Source organism: Strongylocentrotus purpuratus, unplaced genomic scaffold (genome assembly GCF_000002235.5).
Source record: "Strongylocentrotus purpuratus isolate Spur 01 unplaced genomic scaffold, Spur_5.0 spur5_contig_837, whole genome shotgun sequence".
Classification (NCBI taxonomy): Eukaryota; Metazoa; Echinodermata; class Echinoidea; order Camarodonta; family Strongylocentrotidae; genus Strongylocentrotus; species Strongylocentrotus purpuratus.
This window is the reverse complement of record NW_022145543.1, coordinates 1,551,184-1,578,708: the sequence shown is the minus strand read 5'-3', so window position 1 is coordinate 1,578,708 and position 27,525 is coordinate 1,551,184. Positions and strand designations below refer to the sequence as shown.

The window sequence follows — 27,525 nt, the reverse complement described above, 5'->3', positions numbered from 1 at the left end:
TTACATAATCTGCATTCCTGTGTTTCCCGAGTTTCCCGAAAAACACAATAAAGTGGTAATTTAGCAGAAAACGTCAGTGTTTCGGCATTACGCAGGAATGTCAAGATGGCGGGTTGCAACATTTTCCCCAAAGTTTACAGGTAAATGAACAAATTGTGTTTACTTGTTGTTTTTGTAAACCAATCGAGTACAAACAAAGAGTAGACATGGTGAAAATCAAAGCGGTATTTGGAGACAACGCGAACGAATAAACTTCGAAGGGTATGCCGAGATCAGGCAACTATAATCCATTCGATGTTTACCATGTTTATATCGTTTTATATTAACTCAAATAGTAGGTGTCATTGTTTTGTAGATCTGTTAATAAACCTTACAAGGGTCTTACAAAACACAAATAGTCCCGAGAGGTTGAGAGTAAAACGGAATATCTCGTTAAATCGACATCGCTACGTTAAAAGGTAATACAAAGTTTGGGGAAATTTTGAAAATTGGCTGGATAGTGATTCTTTACAATTTTGATATATCTGGATGCCCCTGTGGATGTATTATAATCACTAGAAAATTTAGCACCTAAAACACTAGATGACAGACAGTATAGATGTCATGAAACTGAAAGATACATATGAATAGATTCATTGTCGAACTGGATAATTCGTTAGATGAGCTTTTTCAAGTGTTCATAACCTAACTATTAAACATCCTCTAAACTCATACGAGTCTCAATTCCCATTTTAAAATAAGTTTGCGGTATTCAGTTTCGTTAGCAATAGTCGTCTATTTACCACAACATTTTTTGTTTCCAAAATAAATTACTTTCGATTGTACAACACGTGCTTCGGCGAAGATAACTCCGTTGTCAACTTCGAAATTTCAAACTTGAACTTTCAAACTTGAACTGTGGACACAAGTCACCCAGCACTATTTAAACATACTCTTATATTAACCCGTTAACTACTGAATTAATTGATTGCCATAGGCTTAATACAGGGGCCACCAGGTTCCAGTAGGCAATGGGTTAAAGTATAAATCTAACCTGAAACAAAATCGCAAGTCTTGACCTGATCACCATCATGACCATATTTTTTTACCATATCTGAAGTTCTGAATCAATCACATCTGTTTACAGCGGATGTCAGCGACTTTTTCTTGATGACCAACAATCTTTATTTGCCCTTTGTGATGAGGAAATGTAGAACAGTTTGCCATGATCAGATCTTGCTTCAAAACAACACAAGTGGCATTACAGCAGGAATTACATAACAATCTTGTCATGCTTGAGTGTGTAATCCTCATCATCATCATCATGACACATTGATGTCGGTGATTACTTTCCAATGGGGTTTAACGTTTCGCGGAAAATCAACTATGCCTTGGGTGATTCACTTAAGGAGATGCATCTGAACAAGAAGTCATTATTTTCTCTTCTCTGTCTAGCTCTGATTCATGCACGGACTTATAAATTGCAATTATAACCCTTGTAATAACTTCATTCACTTGGAAGCAAAAAATCTCAAATTGGCAATTTGGTCGGTTCTCTATGCTTTCACTGACTTTTAAACAAGTTACGATTAGAAACCGAAAAGGGAGGGCATTTCACACCCATGAATACAAAATGCTTTTGTCCCTGTTCTTTGGAAGCTGCACACAATTATAAACACATGGATTCACTATTAAATTTTTTCTCTCTCTCTCTCTTTCGATTACCTGCAGGCGAAGATGTTTCATTCAAGCTTCTTGTTGACGAAGAGATCGAAGACACAGAGACCTTCCAGTTGGAGTTCGTTGAAACCGACAAGTACGCCATCAGGGTATGTGACCCCAAGAAGAACTCCAGAGATGCTAAGTTCTGGAAGACCGTCGCTGCTGGTATCCAGGCTAACGGCAACTCAAAGTAAGTAAAAATGCTCTTTGGAGGTGTAGCTAGATCATTTTAAATGGGGAAAGTGGTGGTGGACCAAATTTGCTGTCAAATTCGGCCCGAAATTACCAACTGGTAAAAGTAAGGGTCATTTTTTAGATGTAGCAACAAAGCTAAAAGAAAAGAAAAAACCAAAACGGGTATGCATGTTACTAAGTTACTTTCATCTTAATTTGTTAGCTACAATTGCCTGAAAACGTGAGCTGTATCTTTCTCGAGAAAGCACAGAAAGAAAGTTTCAGAAGTGTTTTTTATCGCAAGTATAAACATAATAATATATTACTGTCTTTTCTTTAATCTAGGGACCAGGCGGACTGTCAATTCTCTGTCGAATACAACGGCAAGCACATGCATGTGCGTGCTCCAGGAGGCAAGTATGTTAGTGTCCGTGACAACGGCCATCTCTTCCTTCAGGATTCACCCAAAGACTTCATCTTCCGTCTGCTCAACCGACCCAAGCTGGTTCTCAAGTGCCCTCATGGATTCGTGGGCATGAAGGAGGGCAAGGCTGAGGTCGCCTGCAACCGATCAAACTTTGATGTCTTCACTGTCACCTACAAGGAAGGCGGATACACTATCCAAGGTTGGTTCACATTTATTTTCTTATTTTCTTTTTTTAAGGAGCCAGGATTTATCTAGGCAATACGAGAGTTGGTGTCAACATTATTTTCTTTCTCAACATGCTTGTTGATATCAAGATGTATGCCTTGTTCTTGAAGGTTGTACCAATTTGTTGATTTGGGATTGGAGTCCTCAACACCATTCTGACAACTTCCTATATCTTGAATCGTGCTACAGAGATGCATAATGGTGTGATTTTCCTTTTTAAAATTGTCTGGCCATTATTTTCAGTTCTTTTTCGTTTCTAAAACCAAGCAATCATTGCAACTGAATCTCACAGTTACATTTACCCTCTACATTCACGAGCATTTTTTCTTTTTTCCCAACTCCATTAACATTCACTCCCGTTTGATAATGTATATTTTTTCTTACGTTTCAAATTGACTATTCAGACTCCTGTGGCAAGTACTGGTCTTGTGATGACAGTAGCCGCATCGTTCTTGGAGAGGCAGCAGGTACTTTCTTCTTCGAGTTCCATGAGCTCTCCAAGTTTGCTATCCGAGCAGAAAGCAACGGCATGTTGATCAAGGGCGAGCAGAGTGGCTTGTTTACCGCCAATGGTTCCGAGGTCTCAAAGGACACACTGTGGGAATTCTAAACAAATTGGGCTTGAAAGAAGCCAAATCCAAATCAGAAGTAGAGTAGCTGACAAGCCAGCCACTCTATCTATTATATCAATTGCAAATATTGTACATTTTTTTAATACAAAAATATTTTCAAAGGTGCATAATAATTATTTCATACTCTGGTGGGATCTTTAGGATCATATTTTCTCATTGCCTTGGCATACTGACTTCCATTATCCCTCATTTTTAAAAGGTAAATTGATCACTTAATATCAACAGAAAGGAAATGGAAGTAGGTCTCTGGAAATTTAGAAGAATAGATGACTATCCAGTATCTTCAAATATTTGCTGTACCTGTCTCAAAAAAACCCATAAAAAACCCTCTGTTTTGTGCTGTCTTATAGCCATAAATAGAGATCAATTCTGGTGGTATATGCTACTTAAAATCAGGCTTGAAAATAGAATAAATGGAATGGAATGGATTTTCAAAAAGATTTGGAATGATAAATTCGCAGCCAGTGTCCGTGACAACTCTTGCATACCAGAAGCACTGAACAGTCTCTGCCGCACCGCTCGCCCAGGTGTATTGATGTGACTGTACTTTTGAACAATAAAACAGATCTTTTCGTCAAGTTTGGATATAAAAGTGGATTGAAATGCACGAATAGATTCGACTTGTATAGGGCATGGTGGACATTAATTTTACAGATACTTTTAATATACCGGTAAAAATCAATCATATAGAAAATGAAAACAGGGTGTAATATCTCAAATACCATTCATGAAGATCATGCAAAATGCAGATTGTGATTTAATATTGGCAATAGCTGTTTGGATTGTGATAGAAATTACAAATAGCAGGTTTTTTGTACACATTATATATTGATATACCATGGATATATCAATACTTTTTTATTGTCACATTGCACTCTTGTCTGTTCTGTTGATAATGGAACATACATTTTGATTCCGAACAAAAACTTGCTATGCACATTTATGATTGTATAGTAAATGAATGATGAGTGTATTATCTCAGAAGGTATATAATTCCTGTTGTATGTGATGAGTGTGTTTTTGGCATAAGCATATAAAGGACTGCTTGCTTCTTTCAAATGTAACATTTGCATTCCAAAATGATTCTCAAAGTTCATGAAAATTACTAAATATCACTTACATTGTCAATTCACTGGGATTTCAGTGGTTTACAACATGAGTAGTTCAGTGTTAACATTTTATTATTTTTTCCAACATGCACTTGATATCATTTTCCTTCATAATAATCATTGTACGTTTGGACTCAAACATACCATATCCAGCGAAAGATAAACGTGGACTATACCTCCCTCTATATGCCTTTGAAATTTCCCTCACGTTGTGCTTGTGTGAGTTATATATCCCCTATACCCCATCCTATCTTGTACATATTTTGAAATTCACATTCCTAAAAAAAAAGAAAAACACACACACTGGAAGAGAAACTCATATTGGAAATGGTGGTCGAAAGTGGGCTCTTGTTGGTTGGAAGAATGACATATACCCGCACAGACAGCACGACTCAATGACGATTCCTTTCAGCTTCCAAAGGATCTATTTTGATATATATATTGCTTATAAATAAGGCAAAGCAACTTTGAAATGACAAGGCAGTTGTTATTACATAACATTGTACTCGTTTGTAACTTCTCTGCAGCTTTATTGATTGTACATGTGAGCGTTATACATTTTCATATGAAGACATCATGCACGCCGTCATTAGAAAGTAACATCATTCCAACTTTATTATCCATTTAAAATGTGTATCCATTCTGTTCTCTTTTTTTAAAGTTCTGGTTTTTATTTTTTGGTCTTTCAAATGTGTACTACGCCTGTAAATATTCGATTGTTTTTGCTATGACGTAACATTAATTTATGTATCATAATGATGAAGAAACTGGAATTATTTCTGCATCATTTTTAATGGCGTAGCAATAATGTAACTTAAAGGCGTCGCGTAGAATTTTAGTATTATTGTCTTGTCTCCATAGGTGCACGCAATGCTTGCAGACACTAAATAATTTGGCCTAGTTGAGACACAAAAAGATACTATTTACTACTAAAAGAGATTGGAAGATTAGAACCGTAAAATCGTAATTTTTTAATGAATATTATTATGTCTAGGTTGCGACGTGGTTTCCGACTGTTTGCTTAAGGAATCGTTGAAAATTATGTTGTTCCCTCCTGTTTCGAAATGGCTTCTCATATATTGTTTTTTTTTATATAGATATTTCGTTTGCGTATATAGAAGAGCACTATATAGCAATATTATTATTATTATTGTATCATAACATTTTTTCTTAAGGTGTAATAGCACTGCTAAATCTTTGACTAACTTTCTTTTTTCTAACACTTTTGGAATCTGTCGTTGTCATTCGTTGGATGTGACGGCGTTTCCTTAATCAGCTATGCACTGTCAAAATAAAAATGTAGGTATTGATTATTAGATGAAATCACTAAAACTAAGTTACACGTATTTTACCAATAATGTACACGCTTAAATGCTAGAGTACGCCGGTTATTTTAACAGGGTATATGCATAGCGCACGGTCGTGAACTTGTAAAGAGGTTGATGATACATATAAACATTGCTAAGGTTGAAGAAAAAAAGTATGGTTTATTGCATGTAATAAACGGCCTTATAAATGGGAAATCGTATATGATTTCGTATCTTATTTGTGCGTGGAGAGTATCGAGCTTTGAGTCTGAATGTTCACTGGTAAAAGGTTGATGTTGTGCGTCAAGAGTGGTATGATATTAGGGACTTTTAGATTCTGCACGACGAGAACGCAGACTGCCCTTTTAAGGCAACGTGACGTCCTTTTAAGGCACTGGCAGTGACGTCACATTGCCTTAAAAGGGCAGTCTGCGTTCTCGTCGTGCAGAATCTAAAAGTCCATATTGATGGAGCGAAGGAAGACATCCCCATATATTGCAATAATGCAGAATTGTCTGCCCCAAACAGAAAATCTATTCGTTTCAGACACCTTTCTTTCATTGCAATCGATGTGTTGGATACAGAGATGGGTGGGGTAGAAGAGGGGGGGGGGGGCTGTAGATGAGATAGTTATAGAAAGAGAAAGGGAGAGAGAGAGAGAGAGAGAGAGAGAGAGCGAGAGAGAGAGAGAGAGGGGGGAAAAAGGAAAGAGGCGGATAGTGCCTTTTTTGGAGAGGGTGGGGCGCGATGGGAGAAAGAGGGAGGCAAGACATATGTTTATTCAGTTTTAGTTGTGAGAATAATAAATGTCTGTTTTGTTAGTGCCAAAACATAACAAAACCAAATTGGCAAAGTGAGCAGAGAGAGAGAGAGAGAGAGTAAGAGAGAGGGAGAGAGAGAGAGAGAGAGAGAGAGAGAGAGAGAGAGAGAGAGCCAGAAGATGGTGATGTATCCTTTGTTTGTTTGGTAGGTTGGGAAAAAATTAATTCCCCCTTTTCCTCGTTAAAACTTTTGGCATCATAATGAGAAAAAAAATAAAAAGTCCAATTGTGTAGTAGGTTATGAATTAAATTTGATAGTCTTATCTTGATATCAATAAGTATTGAATGGCAAAAAAAAAGAAAAAAGAAAAGAGGTGAGAGATGAAGGAAAAGGAAAAAGAACGTAAGATAATATAAGGAGATAGATTCACAAGCGATGGGGAGGGGGTATTCTCTGTTGTCATTAAAAATCATCATCACTATCATTACAAACACTAATCACTAATAGTCAGTTTCTGTTTACCGTTTCTGTTTACAGTTTCTGTTTACTCAACATCAAATCAAGTGGTGATTTTTCTTTATCATAATGTTTTGTAAGAGGACGATTATCGAAAACTGGTTCCCCCCTCTCGCGCGAAGCGCAGAAGCTTTTAATTTTCATTTAATCATTAGAGGAAGAAGACGATTCGTTGTCGAGTTCTCGACTTTGAATTTAGGTTCCCCCCTCCTGCGCGAAGCGCGGAAGCTTTTAATTTTCCTTAAATCATTAGAGAAAGAAGACGATTCGTTGTACAGTTCTCGACTCTTAATCCTTGTCTAAATTCAGTCTCCCCCCTCCCCCTCCCGCGCGAAGCGCGGAAGCTTTTAAATTTCCTTAAATCATTAGAGAAAGACGACGATTCGTTGTACAGTTCTCGACTCTTAATCCTCGTCTGGATTCAGGTTCCCCCCTCTCGCGTGAAGCGCGGAAGCTTTTAATTTTCATTAAATTATAAGAGAAAGAAGACGACTCGTTGTACCGTTCTTGAAAATAGGTTCCCCCCCCCCCCTGGCTACGCGCCTGCGGTCAGATAAACACATTTTGATACCTTGTCTAACCCCGCAAGCTCAGGGGTTTAAAGCAATAAATTACGGTCAGATAAGCATTCAGGGCCCCTGGTGGGGTCGAGGCGGCGGAGCCGGCCCCGGAAACTCAGGGGTTTTAGGCGTTTAATTAAGGTCAGATGAGCATTTTTTTGTATACCTTATTATTTTGTGACACTGGCAGGTCACTATTTGGCATGGGGTCCAGGGGGCGGAGCCGCCAAAAATCAAGGGTTTTAGGCATTAAATTACCGTCAGATGAGCATCTAAGGGCCCGTCGTAGGGCCCTAGGTGGAATCCAGGGGGCAGAGCCCCAGGGAGCTTAGGGATTTTAGGCATTAATCACGGTCAGATGAGCATAATTTTGATGCCTCATTATTTTTTAACACTGGCAGTTTACTATCCTTTCTTTCTTGCTCTCATTCTATTTTATTTCTCTTTAATATACTTTTTTCAAAAAAGTGGGGGGGGGGGGGGGGGAGCTCGGGGGTCCCGATCCCCGCCGTAACTCGGGCCCTGACATGTAGGAATCTCAAGAATCATATTTCTTGCCTGGCTGTAAATTTAGGAATTTGTCATTTTCCAAAAAACACATACAAACGTATAATTTACCAAAAAGTGAGGAAAAATCTCGGATATTATGTCATTTCAGCATTATTTGTAATCCACCGTTGTGTAATTAGAAATAAACCACGTTTGAATTTGAATTCCCCCAAGCCCCCCCCCTCCCCTATCAGTACGCCAGGGGGTCAACAGCCTGGGAGGCAAGGCCCTTTCGCCCCCCCCCCCCCCCGATCTCCTTCTTCCCCCTTTTCTTTTATTCTTCCTCTTCTTTCTTTCCCTTTCTCTCCTCTTTCCCTTTCCCTTTCCCTTCTTTTCCTTTCTTCTCTCTCTTTTTTTTTTTTTTTTTTTTTTTGCGGGGGGGGGGGGGGCCAAGGCCCGCTCGGCCCCCCCTGGATCCGCGCCTGGTCCCCTCCCCTGGCCCCCAAAACAGGCAAATTCAACCTTTTTTAAAATAAAAAATAAGACGGCCCCCTCCCCCTGTGATCCTTACCCCTCTCCCCCCCCCCCTCCCCCGCTTATTCGCCGGCTGGCTGATACGGCGCTAAATATTTTCTCACGAATTTGGGAAGAAAAAAATAGTGCTCCTTACCCATCCCACTTATTCGCCGGCTGGCAGACTCTGCGCTAAATATTTGTTCTCGAATTTGGAAGAAGAAAAACAAATTGGTGCTCTTTACCCCCTCCCCCCCCCCGCTTATTCCCCGCTAAACATTTTCTCACGAATTGGGCCCCCTATTTGGCCCCCTTAGCGCCGGCTGGATCCGCCCCTGCCCCAATATATATATATATATATATATATATATATATATATATAACTTTGGGTATTTTGATAAGCAAAGAACATTTCAGAGATAGTAACGTTTATTTTTCCTCGCTCACAATGTAGAAACGGGATAGTTTCAGGCAGCGGTCGAGGTCTATGAATATCCCCAAATGATGATATGACCATATTCGGGCACCTCAATGCTCGAATATCGACAGGATTCGGGCAGCGTTCCGCTCGAATAACCTTATTTATTGTATTTTTTTTAATATCGAAATTCACTTTACTTCTCGCAAAATTGACATATTGGGGTGCTTCCTGGAAACAAGAGACGGAATACATAATTTTACGAGGACATTTTTTTTTTTTTTTGGTTTCGAAATTTGAAAAATTGACATTTTGCCCCATGGGGGGGGGGGGGGGTAAGGTTAACTTTTTTAGGTCAGCCATAGGTATAATTTTTATTTATTTTTTAATTTATTTTTTATGATAAAAATTAAACAAATTAAAAAAAAATTACCAAAGGGGGGGGGGGGGGGGTTCAACCCAACCCCCCCCCCCTGCGTACGCGCCTGGGGACACCTAATATCTGAAGTGAGGAGGAGTAACTTTTCTTACCTGAAAAAAAGGTCATTTACCAGATAAGGGGCACTTATGAGAAGGGGAAGGGGCTCTTTTTAATGGGGCACTTATCATTTAGAAAAGGGGCACTTATTTGAAAGGAAAAGGGGCACATGTGAAAACCGGGTTAAAATGGGGGTAGTTATTAAAAGGGGGACAAGGGGCACTTGTCAAAGTAAAATAGGCACCTCTCAGATTTGAATAGGGCAATTATCAGAGGTGAAGGGGGCACTAATCAAAAGTGAAAAGAGGCTCTTCTCGTCCCTGAAAAGGGGCACTTACTAGAGATTAAAAAGGGCACTTATGAGAAAGAAAAATGGACACTTACTGCAAAACCAAAATAAAAAAGGGAACTTGTCGAAGGAAAAAGGGCACACGTCCAAATAAAAGGGGCACTTATCACAGTTGAAAAGGGAAAGAGGCACTTTTACAAATTAATAGGACACTTGTCATACTAAATGGGGCACTATTCCTATGTAAAAAGTGGCAAGTTCTTACAAAATTAAAGGGGCACTTTTCGGGTGATTGAAAACGTGGGGGGGGGGCACTAACCAGGCGCGTACGCAGGGGGGGAGGGGGGGGTGGGGGGGTTTGGGGGTTGAACCCCCCATGGTATTTTTATGTGTGTATTTTGTAGGAACCCCCCCCCCTTTGGTTTTGTTTTTTGTTTTTTTATTATAAAAAAAAAAAAAAATCATGCCCATGGCTGACTTAAAAAAGGTGACCTTACCAACCCACCTAACAAAGATTTTTTTTTCAAATTTTGAGACCCCCCCCCCTCGCTTATTCAGCGGCTGGGTGAGTCGTTGCAATTTTTTTGAGACAAAAAAAAAAAAAAGTGTCCTTTAACCCCCCCACCCCCTGCTTATTCAGCGGCTGGCTGAGTCGTTGCGAAATTTTCGGCCCAATTTCAAAATGTTAAACCCCCCCTCCCCTTGAAAAAATCCTGCATACGCCATTGGCACCCCCCCCCCCCCGGAGGGCCGCCTCTGACCTTATCATTATAAGTTGTATAGATCTATGTAGTTGTACCATTGGCTACTCCTCTATACTGGACAAATACGATGCATTGTGCATTGGCCAAATAAAGTTTTCAAACAGTTCTTTCAGTGAACAACATAATTATCGGTAAAACTACGGATTACTTGAGGAGCATATTTGGCATTCCATACCCGGTGTAAGCTTGGAGGCAAAAAGTGACTTTGTAAGTTTGACTTTTAATTGATGATTTTGCTTATTTAAGATGAACGTTAAATATGAAGTATGCCTGTATTGTGTTATTGGCTAAACTGCCAAACATGAAATGTTTGAGCATTGAATAATGCGTGGAAATAGGTGTTTCAGTAAATATTTTTAGTCGGTGAACCATACAAAAGTCCCATCCGCTTAAATTCGTGTTGGAAATACCGGTAGATCTATCGAGAAAAAAAGAGGGAAAAAGCACTCCAGCAAAGCATAGAGAGTCCATGCTAAAAGTGTGTGGTGGGTGGACTTCCCAGTTCCCACTGTCTATGATGCATAGTCTTCTTCTTCCTCTTGATTAAATCAAAAACGTTATTTACTAGGAATATTTTTCTCTCTCTGTCTTTCAATCAATCAATCTCTCATTTATTAATTTATGACTTTCAGTTTTGTCTTCATGTTTTTTTAATTTAGACCTAGTCTACTTCCTTTTTCTTATCTTATTTTTCTCTCTGCATTTTTTCTTCATCTACCCCTTCAAGTTAATACTACTCTATACTGTTTCCTTCTTGCTTTTTACCCCTTCTTGTTTCTCTTTTCTCACACTTGATCTTGATTTATCTATTTCTTTATTTTCTTATGAAGAAGAGCTGATCCTTTTGTTCAGCTTTTATTTCCCCCTGTACTTCCTTGTTCTAAACTTCTATTCTAGTAATTAAGAAGACTGGGTTATTTCTGTTTTTTAAAAAACTTTTCAATGAAGTCTTGCTCTTTTGGCTATTTTACTAGTTCTTTTTTCTTTCAGTTCTGTATATGCTTTTATTTCTTCGTTGTCCTATACTTATATTTTTCATTCTCAATTATCTTAATAATTATATCTCCCTTCTTTTCTCCTCTAGACCCTATTTCCCCTTTTCTTAAAGTTGATACTCTAAGACAATCCCAAATACTGAGATAATTACATAAATAGAAAGCTTTTAACCCCCATAATAACACCAAATGGTGTCCACCCGACAAAACAAGTTTAGAATAATGAATTTATTCGAGTAAACTCTACCAAAATATCTAAGTCTGAAACCCGGAAGTGCACGTAGAGTCGGGCCTCTGTCCGTGACGTCACGAACGGGACTCGTGGGCTCAGTGAGAGTGAATGGCAGTGATATTCCTACGTAAATGCTATCCTGTCAGAGCTTAGATTTGTTGTTGTTAAGGAGTATATTTGATGGATTTTCTGTTTTCATTTGAATGAAGAATAACGAAGCAACATTTTCCAGTCGCTGATTTCTTTTTATATCCTCATATTTACCTATTTGATAGAGATTTAAGACGAGTTTACTGCTTAGGAATTCAAGTTAAATCGTGCACGTATAATAGGATGCATTATATTGTCATCAGAAAAGGTACAGGAGCAGTTTTGTAAAACGAATAGGTCTAGAACTATGATAGTACTTATCATAGACGTGTGTGACTGCCTCAAAAAAGGATAGTTAAACATTTTATGTTGTGAAATATCAAACTTGAACGAGATCATGCAAGCGCGCTTCCTCTATAATATTTTGGCGAGTGATGCGGCTCTTGCATGAACGTTCGTGACGCGAGCAGAATCGGGAGGTAAGACCAAGCCGCTGCTCTAGGCGCTGCTTGCTTGTGATGGAACGTACGTGCGCTAGTTATATGTTTATCGGCAATTGCAAGAGAATGAAAGCGACGTTGCCAGCTAAGAAAAACAACTAACAAAGACTTGCTCCTGACTACCGGTGTCAGAATTGGTAGATGAAGGATCTTCAGGGCCAAGGAAGGCGAAAGACACGGGAAAAAGAAAGAAGAATCCATCGGGAGATCGCTGTAGTGTATGGTAATGAACTGTGCATGGGTAGACAGCTACTGTTCACTCCGTGCCTGGGCCGATTTCAACACCACGTGACGCGAGCAGAATCGGGAGGTAAGACCAAGCTGCTGCTCTAGGCGCTGCTTGCTTGTGATGGAACGTACGTGCGCTAGTTATATGTTTATCGGCAATTGCAAGAGAATGAAAGCGACGTTGCCAGCTAAGAAAAACAACTAACAAAGACTTGCTCCTGACTACCGGTGTCAGAATTGGTAGATGAAGGATCTTCAGGGCCAAGGAAGGCGAAAGACACGGGAAAAAGGAAGAAGAATCCATCGGGAGATCGCTGTAGTGTATGGTAATGAACTGTGCATGGGTAGACAGCTACTGTTCACTCCGTGCCTGGGCCGATTTCAACACCAAAACAAAAATTACATGGTGAAAATATCGACTAATAGCACATCGTTGGCATGTATATGTCATAATTTTTAAAAGGGGAATTGATATTAATACTATGAAGTACTAGGGGAAGGTAAAGAATTGTACATAGAATTATGATTTATTAGACTTTTCAGCCTTTGAAACAAAAATATGCAGAAAATCGTATCACTCTGCACATGTTTGCTATGGAACATCCGGGTACGTGAATATACTCTTTCCCGGACGTGAGGTCATAAATAGTAGACCAGCGCCGTGACTGATTTTCTATGCAAAGAGAGGCGGATATTTTCGACATTTCAATTGAGGATTTCGAGTACCGGTAGACAGAATTTTTTTGTGATATACTAAGTAATTGAAAAACTTAAAAATAACATATACTTGCCGTAGGTAACAAATTAAGGGACATTTATTTGCTTAGAGTATCAACTTTAATTGTTCTCTATCCACTATATCTAGTTAATATTATATCTTTATTCTTAATCATGTATTTTACTTCCTTTAATTTGTAGAAAGAGTCACTATTAATTCATTTTCTTTTTTATCTTCTATACTGAGCTGGTGACAATATGTAAATCATGTATTTAATTATTTGTCTCTATCAATTAATTATTTTGGGGTGAATTTTTTTCTCTCTATTTTTTGGCATTTTTATGTTTTCTTTTCATTTTGTCTTCTTTCTGTTCTTCTCTTCTCTTTTCTTTCTTACTTGTGTTTTTGTGATTTTCCCCAGGGCAGCATTTTATGAAAATATTTTAAGTACAAGTTCACTGACATCCCATTAAAGAGCATACTAATTTAACACCCATTTCAATCAATCAATGTGGGTGAACTTGTACTTGTAGGTTTCATGTATCAATGGCCCACTTTCTAATTTTACTTCAAGTTCATTTTTCATTATTTAATCTCGGAATGATAATTCTGGTGATTATAGTTGTACTACTGTAAGTTAATCCATTTTAAATGAAACATAGATTTACATGTGTGTTTGATTCACATTTATTCTATGATTCGTAGATGATAAACAAGCAAAACTGTAAATTCTAATATGACTTTTTCTCTTCTACCTAGCAGGCGACGGGTCAGGAGGTTTGGGGTTTATTCCGTGGTATTGCCGGGGTGTGTTCCCAGAGTTCTCTTCATCATGCCTCTCATGATCGATGGGAAGCTTTACCATCCCAAGGAGAATGTTATGCAGTTGGTTAAGGATTATCCTAAGTTTCAGGTAAGGCGTACTTTCACCTTGATTAAAATTAGAAAGAGTTGTTTCCCAAAACCTCCATTGCAATTTGAAATGGAGGCAGCTAAATGGGACAATCAATGAACTCCAGACACATTACATTATTTGATTTATTTCCTTTGAGGTGGAAATTATTATTTTTTAGTAAGAAACTGATTTGTAAGAAATGTGTTATGAGCTTTGTATTTGTTAGACAATTCAACATCTTGAGGAAATAGAATTTACAAATAGTCCACCAGTACTCCTTTTAACATTTTGATATGATATGAATGAAAGTATGAAAACCTCCCTTCACCCCCAAAGATTCAAAATTCCAAGTCTTCATGCAATTAAATTTGTTTATTATATCTGATGGTCTTGAGCCAGAATGACCTACTTGCATGTGTATCTATCGTGTGGCTTTTCTAAAAGTAATCCTACTTTCATAGTTGCTATTCCTGAGCCATACCTTCAAAGGTTCATATATACTCATCAGTATTATTGGAACCAGTGCTCATTCATACCCCCCCCCCCCCAAAAAAAAGGTATTTTATGTTTCTGACTTGGCAATAGACCAAACTTAGGGTTCATGATTTAGACTGTTACTCTACACACGTTTCATTATCTTCTTGAAGGTTGAAGCAGCCGCTTTCTGCAGCAAACCATTACGCCATTGTGAAGCCCTAGACCTTCTCTATGTGAATCAGAGAGAATATGCTGTCACTATTCCAAGTGATAGTGAGTATCTTGATTTGTTGTTTTGTTATGTTCATCTATGAATTTATGTATTTGTTTGTTCTATGTCCTTAATAAACACCATGATGAAAACAGCTTTACTGATCATGTTTTTACCCTGTATAAATATGTTTCAATACGAAAAAAGATATCCTAAATAAAATCTTATCCTAAATATACTTAAGCTTAGTTCTCAATGCATTTAAGGAAAACTGATATTAGGATAATATTAGTGGAACACAAGTGATCTCTGTTAGAGGGTTGGTTGTTCTCCAATAAGTACATACTCGAAAATGAGTTGGTTCATTACTGTTTTTATTGATTGTTTTTATTGTATGTTACTTAGAAGTTAAAATGGAAGTACCTTCTCCCTGTGAAGAAGCTCTAGGGAACCTCCAGCTTTTAGTCCTATCCATGAAACTAAGTAATTGGGGATGAAAGTCCTACCAAAACAATGAAATTACACTGACTTGGTATTTAACCTGAATTAGACTGGGTCCAATATGATAGCTCCTTCAATTGACTGGGCTATCCTCTGTTAAACCAAATTCTGAACTTTTGACACTGGACCAAACACAATACCTAACCTTTACCCTAACCCTAAATCTCACCTGAAACCTTTTTGCAACCCCACCCCACATCCTATGTCATTGAAAAAATAAAACAAACTAACCAGTCATTGCCTCAGCTTGTGTCAGAACCTCTAGTGATGATTTATTCTGTTGTTTACAGGTGTTGTTAAGGTCCTGGGTTCTGACGATGCCACTACTTGCCACATCATTGTCCTGCGTCACACAGGGAGCGGAGCCACAGCCCTGGCTCACCTGGACGGCCATGGTATAGAGGGAGGTATCAATAGCATGCTTGCCTCCATCACAACACTCAGTACTGGAAGCAGCGACGGCAGGCAAGTACTGTATCTTAACCACTACTGTGCAACAAAGTTTTTAAAAAACATTTTTAAAATAAATAAACCTTTAAAGGGGAACCCAAACTTGGTGGCAGACTTCTCTAGCAGAAAATCAGAGAAGCATACTGGTGAAAGTTTGAATGGAATTGAACAAAATTATGAATTTTTGACAGTTGCAATCAACATAGATATGGGCTCTTCAAATCGGCTGAATTGGTAATGTCTCTGTGATGTAGTGGTGGACAACTCTTGTTCCAGCACACAAAATGACTCAAACTCAAATTTTTCAAAAATTCAGGATGGTCTTTTCTTTTTAGAGGACCTGTAATAATATACTCTCCATAGTGAAGGCACCTGGTCTGATTTATTTCAAACTTTTGTCATTTTGTTTATCTTATGTTTCTACTTTCATTCAAATGAACTTTAATTTCAAGGGTTGGATTGCCCTTTAAAAGTAAATTTGTCAAATTCAAAGCTTTTAATCTTTTTATTTTATCATTTTGATATTTCCAAAACATCACTGCATACAACAATTGTTATGTACTAATGGTATATGGAATCATCTTTTCCTGAGTGATTTCAGATGGTTTCTTCATTGTGGTAGTTTCATTACCACAACTCAACGATATCTTAAATACACTATGTCTGGATTTTCTATTCATCATCATGCCCTTGTCTCTACTTTTCTTCAGACCCTATTTCTAATGAACGTTCATATTGGAGGTATACTCTACATAAACAACTGATTAACTTTATTTTTTGTTTTCTTTACTAATGTAGACTAGAACTACACATCTTTGGGGGCTTCTGTGACAGCCGAGGAGAATCAATAGAAATATCAACAAATGTTTTCAGTGAGTATGAACTTATATTCATAAGAAGTGCATCCCATCACTTGCAGAATTCTGTATTGTGATACCAGTATATATTTGTATTGCTCCATATTGAGTACAAAAAGTAGAATTCCAGAATATGAAGATATTACATACTACATGAAATACATGTATTTCAAATTACCATAACTGCTATTTAGTAAAACTCATCACAAGAGCTTACCTCAAACACTCTGGGGAAAATATGACAATTTCATACATTTTAAATAGCTTTAATGATGTACGTATCAGTTTGATTGATGCAAGAATGCTATCATTATTAAAAGGTAATACAAAGTTTTGGGAAATTTTAAAATTGGCCGGATATTGATTCTTTAAAATATTGATATATTTGGATGCCCCTGAGGATGTATTATAAGCACTAGAAAAATTAGCCTCTAAAACACTTCTGCTTTCAAGACAAATTGAATATAAAAATTTACTGGTGCTCTTGGTAAATTTTGACAAATTTTAAATAGCTTATACGGCAATCCAATGTTAGCTGCAACCATGAAAATCTCAGAATATGTAGTTGTGATATATAATTTCCAACTGGGAATAGCAAATCGGTCGATTTTAGTCAAGAAACATTGTTTGCTAAATTAATATCTTGACCTTGTGAGGGAGCTATACAACATAAAGATTTTATTATTTACAATTTCATCACTTTAGACTCGATTTCAACCGCGACAACAATCACTGAATATTGAAGGATCGCATAAGCCTCCAATATGTTCATTTGAACCGAATTCATGACCCCATACCAAAACTTTGTATCACCTTTAAGGTTTTTGTAGATAATGTCTATCTCCATTGTTTGTTTATCTCTGCATTATAGCAGTTTTGTATTTTTATGATGTACATGTAGTATGTACATGTATGTAGTGTATATAATGTAAAGAAAAGAAGCGCTTTACAAATTTACAGTTGCCTTTTCTCTCTTACTTTATGCAGGTATATTTCACAATTGTGTACATGAGGTTCACCTTGTTACGGCATGCATGTCAGGTAATACACTTATAACTACTTTGGGACTTTTCCTTTGTAAAGAAATTGCATCTGATAAACAGGAACTCAATTTGTCAACTTTATTACACAGTATTATAAACAGTGCTATATATATGCATCACTTTACTTGACATGCATATTCATGATAGAAATGGGGGAAAAAACATGAAGCATATGCAGTCGTAAGGCTCATAATAATTTTAATCATCAATCATATCATTTAAAGGGCAATTCAACCTTTGTAATATTTCATTTGTGTGAAAACGAAAAATTCGAAAATCAGAATGGTTGAAGATTGAAATTAAACCGACTATAATATAATTATAATTAGACAGTTATGAGTGTTTGAAATGTGAGATCACTAAAGATGTATGAATTTAAAATCAGCAATTTGGGTACTGGATTGTAATGTAGTCGTGGAAAACTCTCCCATTTGTCATGTACAAAAGTATGATGAATTTTTTTTCTTTCCTAAGCACCTTCTGCCATTAGGCACTACTTAAAAAATATTGTGGATAGCATATTATTGGAAGGTTCTTAAAAGAGAAAAGACACTCCCAAGTCACAGATTTTGAAGAAAAAAAATTGACATTTTAGTCATTCAAGTATTAGAACAAATGGGAGAATCGCCCGGCACTTTGTCATAGTGACATTACCGATTCTGCTACTTTGAGGTACCATTCGTTTAATGACTACAGCTTTCAAAAGTTCACTATGGGTTCATTAGGGTGGGATTTTCCTTTAGAAAAGGACATTTTTATCATTACTTATGTTGGTTTGTTGGTATTGAATGATGCATGTATTGTATACATTAAACAAAAAATTAGATAGTGAATTATATATTGACTTGGTTAAAATGTGGTTTCTTTTGATAGATTTGAATGATACAGTCAAGGATGGTATACACTGGCCAATACTCTATGGTGTAGGTAAGTTGAAGGGCCATTGTTCTTTTTTTTTTTGGGGGGGGGGACCTGTTCATTCGTGTATTTTGTAAGCAATGAAAACTAAATTACTAAGTTACTTTAGATATTTAATCAGATTTTTCAGGTTTCAAAGTTTTAAAGCAATAATTGTACTGTATCTTAATATGAAGTGTCACAAATACCTTTTATGAGAGGTTGGGTGAGGGGTGAGGGGGAGGGGGGGGGGGTAGATATCTGAATTTGTGAAATACATCTCTGGCAAATTTCATCATGAGCTACCATATATAGTACCATTGTAGATTATGATTATGACCGACCATGGTCATACATTTCAACAATTGACTTTGACAATTGGTATCAATTGGCATAAAAATATCTGGGTTTTTTTCTTAAAGAATGGTCAGTTTATTTACTCATAGATTCAAGTTCCATTCACAAAAACTTACAATAGAACATAGGAATCTACTAACAGACTTTATATGGTATCAAAGTATCTATGGATTCAACTTGTATTACCCAAAATGTAGTTGTCTGAAGATGATTAGAGTTATCAAAGATGGCTTTAATACTGGCAACACTTTCAAGCCATGATTTACATTTGTACATATTACTGATACATTTTTTTCTTACACAGCCGTCAATGTCAAAAGCGGAGAGATCTTTCCAGCATCCTTTGCTAATAAGGGTCCTGACAAACCTTTGAGAAGCGTCTACACACTGTTTGGTAACCATCATGTAAGTCCACCATAAACTACTTCTCCATCTGTGTACTGTCAAACCAGACACTTTTGTGTGCATAAATTGCTTGCAAAGTTCTCAAGTTTTCAGATTTGCAAAAGTTTCATGCCTCTAAATGATTCAATCACAATTGACACTACACTGAATTTTTTTAATTGGCAAAATTTATTGCTGTAAAGTTGCCGTTGTTTCCAAATCACAACAATTTCATAGCTCTTAAGGTTCGGCTTTTACCATACACTGACAGGGGAATTCCACTTTAGCATCAACATTTTATTAAAAGTGGCAAAATGAGAGAAGTAGAGAAAAGGTTTTGAGAACAACTTGTGATAAGAAAATGATTTGAAGTGTTAAAAGTATTGATTAATGAAACATAAATTGGCGACTCTTTATCTTATGGTTAAAATCTTTGGACATTTCAATGTTACGGTCACGAGACATCAGATCCTGGCATTATTCCAAAGGTATGAATAACTCAATACAGTTTAGAATTTGAAATTTGTTTCATAATTCTGATGACAGCGTGTACCTGTATAGTGTTGCACCTACAGGGGGCATGTGTCTCCACCCCCTTCCCCAACAAAAAATTGAATTGTGAAAAGTGGAAGGGGTATAAAAGAGGAAAAAGGAGCGAAAGGAAGGGAAAAGGAAAGGGGACATGAAAAGATGATAGGACCCCTTTCAAATCATCCCCCTCATCAAATGGCCTTCTTAATTCATATGTCATCCTCTTGGTAAAGTTGTGCACCCACCCCTCAATCCCTCAATGCCTTGGGATGTGTATGTCTAATAAATTCAGCTCATTCAAGATTTGCATGTCAAGTTAAGATTTTTATGCCTCCACAACATAGAATATATCTTGCATATACTTGAAGGCCACACCTCGCCATCGGAGGCATATTTTTTATTTCAAGAACCGATTGATGGATTCCCACCAAACTCAGGTCATGCATGTATATTGCAAAGCCAATGAACTGATTAGATTTTGGGGTCACGAGGTCAAAGGCCACACAGCCCATTATGTATGCAAAAATAGTTTGTGATCGTGTTATCTCAAGAATTGATTGATGGATTTCGGTTAAATTTAGGTCATGCATGTATCTAGCAGAGCCAATATACTGATTAGATTTTGGGGTCACGAGGTCAAAGATCAAAGGGGTCATACATGTATAGGAAAAATAGCGTGATTTTGATTGAAGGATTTTATTGATAATTATCCATTCTCGCAGTCCAAAGACTGAATTGCAATGGTTACAAAAGTTTACAATGTATATACATGATAAAAGCAATTATATAATAATATATTAAAACAGTCTAGGCAATCAACATTGAAATACAAATAAAAGTGATCAAATGACAATTATAATGGCAACTATCATTAATTTCAATTAATAATATATAAGCATGACATTCTTAACTGAAACATTCTAAAAATATACTATTGAAATTAATCATTAAAACCATTACTATTACGAATATGGCATGCCGAAGGGTTGATTTTTTGTCATTGGTAAAACATATTGGTAATCTTGAAATTGGATTTCATGATGGATTAAGAAATAAAGTGAATTACATTGCAAATTCGCGAAGAATATTGAAATTTGTTGATAATAAAAAAATTAAAATAAACATATTGCACTGGCTAAATACTAGGTGTTCGGTGTGAATTCATTAATATTCAAGTATTACTTGTTCTATAAAATTCAATGCTATTACTATACATTTTAAATCACAATTGAATATGGAATAATTGAAAAAAATTGATTTAAAGATTCAATGATTAAATACCTATTGGCTAAGTACTAGGTGTACGGTGTTAATTCATTAATATTCATGTATCATGTGAAGCCCAGTACTGTGATCATACACATTACGCATTACGCGTGTAATATTCTGGGAACCTGTTAATGGATTACAATCAACCTTTAATTTTAAAAATTGCTTCTGTTTTGGTTTGTAAAATCGCTCTGTGGCGGAGGTATAATTTTTGAAGATCCATATAGTTTCTTGATTTTCATCATTTTCTGTACAACTATTCTTTCACTTACAGATGCGTAATGTGTATGATCACAGTACTGGGCTTCACATGATCAGTCCGTTCACCTACAGGGCAATGCCTTACATTGGCAACTGGCTCCTCCAACCAGACTCTTTCATCAGAGAGGTGAGTTCACATCCCTTAGGACCTGTTCACACATGGGGCTGTAATGATTGCCCCCCCCCCCCCAAAAAAAAAAACAAACAAAACAAAACAAAACAACAACAACAACAACAACAAACAAAAACAAAAACAAAAACAAAAAAACCACCACAGACAAACTTTGTAAATGAATTGCAAGAAGCAATGGTTTGGCAAATCTTTACATACACTTATCTACTATCTACAATTTGTGCTGCAAATGAACCAAAAAATGTACAGCATTTGAATGTGGACTCATGATATTTTAGACTCAAGAGGCCAAAGGTTATGGTCATAATGGTAACATTGTGCTTGCTTGCTCCTCCATGCAGCACCTCTCCACATCACCGGAGGTTGAGCCTCCTTACTTTGAGGAAGGTATCCGGGATGCCATCCGATGGGTGACCAACCATCCCCACCCCACCCTCACCGTCTTCCCTGGCAATAAACCCAGGGTCTACACCAAGAACCAGCAAGGAGAGTGGATGGATTATTGCCCCCCGCAGACAGCCGATGATCTGTCGTCAACGATGCCAACATCGTCTTGATAGCAACGGTGTAAGTTTGCTGCAGTGATGTGAAATCACATTCTGTTGTACTTGGAACTCTCCAATGTGTAGTCTGTCTGTTACAAGGTATATTTATTGAAATATGTATATTTGAATTATGTATTTGAAGTTAGACCAAAACCATTGTGCTTGTGTGTAAATTAGGCCTCATCAAGTATGTTTATATGATAGAATATGCAAAATAGAATATATGATCATACTTGCTTGAGATCTTATGTGAATGTAAGCTCATATAGGTGTCAAAATACATGTATAAGCAAATCAATATCTAAACTTGATTATTCAGTAGATAACTGATCAAGTTTTATGTGGAAATTAAATAGATGTCAGTCTACAGATCAGTTTTATCCTCCATGTTATAATGACATTCATCTTGACAATAATTATATTTATGACAATAGACAAATCATATACCCTTTAAATAATTCTAAAGAGGTATGCATTAATGAACTAATAAGAGAGAAATATACTATTTGTCTAAAGGCCAAACTAATAATGTGGAAATACATGTATATGTAGGCCATAATTGTAGACTGTATTAGTAGCTATATGCCATGTGAATGCTGTAACTTGAATGTGTGTGCCAAAGGAAAATGAAAAGTGTTAACAAAAAAAATATATAGGTGAGTACCAGCAGTGGGGATATACATGCAATATAAGGCATTTTCTCAGAAAGGCAGAGTGTGTGGATTGCTAGGTAATAAATATGTGCATAGTGTGTGACTTAACTACTGTATATCATCAAAGAAAGAAGGAAATCATTGCATGTTATTACCAAAAATATGTGATTGTTGTAATAATATATTACGCGGCTGTCAAATTGCATTTATATAACCGATGCTGTCATCTTGTGAGACTTGTGTGAAACACATCTTGAGCAGTATACTGGTGTATGTATATCTTGCCTCATATATTTTCATTAACAACAAAAAGTATGTATACCACTACATGTCAATTGTATCAATGCATGTTAGACACAGTGAAACTGTGGATAATTTACAGTAAGAAAGCTAGGTGTTGCATTGTTTTAGAGTCAGAAGAAAGTAACGTTTCATGCTGTTTGAATTTGACTTGAGCCATGTCTTGTAATGAGACACAATTATTCTGAATCAACTGCAAATCATCCAAGTATTTGTGAATTTATTTGAAATTGAGTTAGGAACGGTCCATTTTGATACATGGTAACATTCGTTGAAAACCCCAAATTTTGTTACAACAATTTATACTTCTACCAGCAAGCCTAACATTCTTCGCTAATGCTCTAATGGCGGACTGATGGATATTAATACGTCGGAATGAGTCAGGAGAGCTGAGATATTGGACCAATGATGTCTCTGCCCGCAAGCAGTAGATGTTAGGTTTAAATCCCACTGGTTCCAAGATTTTTTCTGACTTGTTTTTAATTACAAGATCAAGCATGCAATCTTTATTTACTGGGTGCAAGCCAAAAATCTAATTACAGCAAGTAGTAAACACTGCTAGACAGGGCTCCACTTACAGTTCATGCTATTATGCATCATCAACCTGTGTAGAAAGGCCAGTTGCATCCACATGGTATGGCTATGTGGAAGCAGATTTATGTGTTACAATACTTGCCAGACTAGCATGTAGCCCATTATTAATGATCTTAATACACAGGTTTCAGATGTATGGTGGCTCCTTGGTAGAGCAGTGGGCACATATCTGGGAGGTACCAGGCTGCTTGCTTACAATGTACTTCACAGTCAAACCTGTCTATAAAGGCCACTCAGGGGAAACAGAAAAAGTGGCCACTATAGACAGGTGGCATTCCTATGCAGGTTCTACAACACACACTTGTTTCTAAAGGGAGACAAGATGTCATTATAGACAGGTGGCCTTTAAAAAGATGTGAACACTATTAAAGACAGGTTTGACTATATGTCATCAGCCAAGAGCCAGATGGGTATTACCGTAACTCCATTTAAAGCGTTAATCCTTTACACTCTTCTGGATTACTAATTGACATAGGCATGCATGTAGTTATTTATCTCTCTGTCTCATATAAATCTTTTAAATTTGTACCTTAATATACAACTCATCTTGAAATGTGAAGCACAAAAATGCTCTTGATATAGACCTTATTTCATACTATGCTGCATAGAGGGATTGTTATGTTCATGTTGAAAGGAAATTGTTAGTACTGTACTCCCTCTTTCAACTACATCTATTGGTAGTATCTTCCAAATTCATGTAATTTGTTAGTAGTTTTTAGCATAACTGCAACTTATACGTACCGTACAGTATATGTTTATTTTATTTTCCAGGCTGACTGACGGTGTGTCATCGATGGTTTCATTGCTTTCTTTTTGTGGTATTTGAAGTTGTGTTGTGAGAACTGTCCAACCAGAAATCTTGTTTTATTTTGATACAATTTATTCTCAGAGCTCATCTGAAAATGAATTTGAGAAGGGTCCACTGCCTGACCATAAAATGAAACCATTTATTTGGTCTTATCTAGATTTTCACAGACTTATTTTCACCCAAACCATGCCTTAGAATCCAAGACTATTGAACAAGAACTCTCTTTCAGATATTCAGTTGTGCTATGGGCTTAATATTATCATAACCTGCTTTATAGAGCCAAGACCAGTTGGGCATTTCTGACTTGAATACCCAACCATTTTGAAGTACAAATTTGCATATTCAAACAGGAAGATTTACGTGGCTTTGTGTTAGTTGTATTTCACTTCTACCTGTGAAAGTTATTATTATTATTTTTCATTTTTCATTTTTTTTTGGGGGGGGGGGGATTTGAAGATAATCAAAAACTGGTTTAATTTGCATGTGTGTTGTGCAAAAATTAATCAAGAATCACCAATCATGATCTTATTAAATTTGTGGATTCATAGCTTATTTTGTTGATTAATTTTCATGTAAACTTTGTCATTATTAATGAGATTTTATTGTTCATCATTAAATGAATACAATTTGATATTGTCATAGTCACTCACACTTATCTCATTTTTATGGTAAAGTCAAACCTGCTTTAATGACCAATTGTCTACAAAGACCACATTTTTTGTTTCCCTGGAATTGGTTTCTCATTGAAACATGTACTAAATATATCTGTCTACTAAGACCACTTTTTGTGTTTGACTGTAGTCAGAAACTTTGTTGATTTTAGTTTTAAAATTGTTTACGTTAAATCTTCATTTGTCAAAAATATATTTCATTATTCTCAATTTTATGAATTTGTTCGTGGTCAACATGTATTGTAGACTATTATATCATTCTTTCATTATTGTACATTAGTAGAATCATATGCAACAGGATAATTAATTGATTTATTAATCAAATTATGCAATTGATGTCTAGTGAATTGAAAGTCGGGTTCTATTGGTTTCTTCTTATAAATGCCTTCCATGCTTGCCTTTGTATATTTATAAATTTTGCTTCTCAAAATCATATATTTTTCAAATCATGAGATGCGACTAGAGCTGTTTCCTAGAAACCTTACTTTTTAGTCAATCATCATTTTGAATACTGTTGCACGTATTCATTGATCATGATACTGGCAAATAATTACTAGTTGCGGGGAATTATAATAATATGTCGATTTGTTAAATGACATGCCACTTGGATCAACTATCTATAGAGAATGATCACAAGCCAAATAATCTCTCTACAACTTTGAGTGCTATACAGGAACCCACTATTATTATTATTGAAGGTGAGATTGTGGTAGACATGTTGATGTACCCAGGCATATTCATGGAAGTTGACTGACCAATGCAGAGTTAAAACTCCTGAGGGTAGTGGGTTTTTGTTGTTGTCTACTGACAATTTTGGGGGTGCTTGGTCCCCTTATGGAAAAAATGTCAATAAATTTAATTTTGATGGTTGAGTTGGCAAACATGATCTTACTCCTAAACCTAGAAAAATATATGTAGGAAACAAGTGATAATGGACGAGTATAAGTTGTAAGGAGTGCTTCTTTGTCTTTCACGATATAAATTCGCATGAATAAAAGTATGAATAGCTATTGCAAATTATCTTGGAAATGCCTCGTCTGTTCTTTTGTGATAATCCCTACATTAGAAAAAAGTTTGGCGGGAATCCATCAATTGGTTCTTGAGATAACGCTATCACAAGAACGGCACGTACGGACATACGTACAGCTGTACGGACGGACAACCAAAAAACTTGATGCCTCCGGCTAATTTGCAGCTAATTTGCCCATTGCCAACATTCTAAGCTAATTTATTTGGCTTTGAATAATTTAGTATTATTTATTAGATATGTTTTCGAGCAAAAAACAAACAAACTTGTATTGTTAATGCAATCCAAACATTTAAATTGCACAGTATAAGAGCTGTGGTGAGAACTGGGAGATACACAAATGTGACAACTACAAATAATATACACAAATCTTTGCTTGAAAATAATTGGCACTGATCATAATATATTCTTGTCAAAATATACACAAAAATTCAAAATGAAACAATTTCATTTTAATATAGTGAATACATGAATATTTTCATGCAATTTATGATGTCATTACAACCCCATGCAATCACTGACTGTCTTGGTGATGTGAGATATTTGTTGAATATCCATATAAGTACACATATTACAATAAACATACTTACATGTATGTCCAATCTGACCCATCACTACTACTAACATGTATTGCACAAAATGTCCTTGCAAGAAAAAAATCATACTGCATATTAGAGTACTACCAAGTACATTGTGGCAACAGAATAGACTTTACCATGTAACATAGCTAAAGAAAGTGATAAAATACTGCATGCAATTTATCTATATCTACTATGCCTCATGAATTTGGAATGGTCAAAACACTAAACGAATATGCACTAACATGATGCTCTTAAATGAAATACGGTAATCGAATTCTCTACCACTAAAATTAGAACAATAAACAAATTAAAAAAGAAAAAAGCAAATTTCTCCACAATCATAATCTCTTCAGTGGAAATATCAATCTCAATAATTTGTCTAGTCTATAAAATTCTAAAATTGGCAAAGATTAAGCATTTTGTCAAGTAACATGGTATGATTCGACTGTAGTACAATGAGGAGAAATAAAATTGTGGAATGAAATCATTCTTCTCACCTCTCTAAGGCACAGGATTCATCTCCATCATTATTTTCATTTCAAGATTTTGTTTAGTTACATGTATTCTAATTTTTTTGTAAATATCAACTGATCCTATAGTATATGCAAGCAAAAAACACAGCTCACCCAACTAGCCCTAGATTGCATAACAACTGCTAATAGAAGAGAGAAAGAGGCGATATCTTTAGGTATTTCTATCAAAGCATCCAAAACCTCAACACTTTTGCTCTAATATACATGTAGTTGGTCTACCAGGGTCAGAACTCAGGAGGCCTGGAGGTGTTTCACAAAGATCTTAAGTTGAACTTGCCGCTCTAAGTTGGACTTAATAATTATGGAAAGCCGTTAGCATCTATGAAAATATTTGGCAAAAGCTATTTTAAAAGGCATCAAATGTTAAAGGTAAAGACCAGTATTGGAAACGCCCCAATTTCAAAAAATGAAATGGAAGCT

General features: G+C 36.4%; 3 protein-coding genes across 3 annotated transcripts; all 3 read left to right on the top strand.

Moving 5' to 3' along the window:
* The first annotated feature begins 1,643 nt into the window (after positions 1-1,643).
* On the top strand, positions 1,644-5,791 carry LOC115917994 (fascin-like). Its single transcript, XM_030986478.1, has 3 exons — positions 1,644-1,891; positions 2,221-2,501; positions 2,932-5,791. Exons 1-3 carry the CDS (start codon positions 1,659-1,661, stop codon positions 3,135-3,137), a joined length of 720 nt encoding a protein of 239 aa, XP_030842338.1. The 5' UTR covers positions 1,644-1,658; the 3' UTR covers positions 3,138-5,791.
* A 4,703-nt stretch (positions 5,792-10,494) lies between these two features.
* Positions 10,495-16,492, top strand: LOC115924198 (protein N-terminal asparagine amidohydrolase-like). Its single transcript, XM_030986095.1, has 5 exons — positions 10,495-10,571; positions 13,890-14,040; positions 14,670-14,772; positions 15,502-15,680; positions 16,460-16,492. The coding sequence occupies exons 2-5, from the start codon at positions 13,960-13,962 to the stop codon at positions 16,490-16,492; spliced, it is 396 nt and encodes a 131-aa protein (XP_030841955.1). The 5' UTR covers positions 10,495-10,571; positions 13,890-13,959.
* Positions 16,440-25,984, top strand: LOC115918669 (protein N-terminal asparagine amidohydrolase-like). The gene is made up of 6 exons (XM_030986473.1): positions 16,440-16,533; positions 17,506-17,559; positions 18,435-18,488; positions 19,120-19,220; positions 21,274-21,387; positions 21,735-25,984. The coding sequence occupies exons 2-6, from the start codon at positions 17,553-17,555 to the stop codon at positions 21,948-21,950; spliced, it is 492 nt and encodes a 163-aa protein (XP_030842333.1). The 5' UTR covers positions 16,440-16,533; positions 17,506-17,552; the 3' UTR covers positions 21,951-25,984.
* Positions 25,985-27,525: the final 1,541 nt, after the last annotated feature.

Excerpts from the sequence above, each read along its gene's own strand:
- LOC115917994 (XM_030986478.1), top strand. The coding sequence starts at position 1,659 with ATGGATTCACTATTAAATTTTTTCTCTCTCTCTCTCTTTCGATTACCT. Across the intron at positions 1,892-2,220 it reads CAGGCTAACGGCAACTCAAA|GGACCAGGCGGACTGTCAAT; the intron begins GTAAGTAAAAAT and ends TCTTTAATCTAG. Across the intron at positions 2,502-2,931 it reads AGGCGGATACACTATCCAAG|ACTCCTGTGGCAAGTACTGG; the intron begins GTTGGTTCACAT and ends TTGACTATTCAG.
- LOC115924198 (XM_030986095.1), top strand. The coding sequence starts at position 13,960 with ATGCCTCTCATGATCGATGGGAAGCTTTACCATCCCAAGGAGAATGTT. Across the intron at positions 14,041-14,669 it reads AGGATTATCCTAAGTTTCAG|GTTGAAGCAGCCGCTTTCTG; the intron begins GTAAGGCGTACT and ends ATCTTCTTGAAG. Across the intron at positions 15,681-16,459 it reads GAAGCAGCGACGGCAGGCAA|ACTAGAACTACACATCTTTG; the intron begins GTACTGTATCTT and ends TTACTAATGTAG.
- LOC115918669 (XM_030986473.1), top strand. Across the intron at positions 18,489-19,119 it reads GCCAATACTCTATGGTGTAG|CCGTCAATGTCAAAAGCGGA; the intron begins GTAAGTTGAAGG and ends TTTCTTACACAG. Across the intron at positions 19,221-21,273 it reads CACTGTTTGGTAACCATCAT|ATGCGTAATGTGTATGATCA; the intron begins GTAAGTCCACCA and ends TTTCACTTACAG.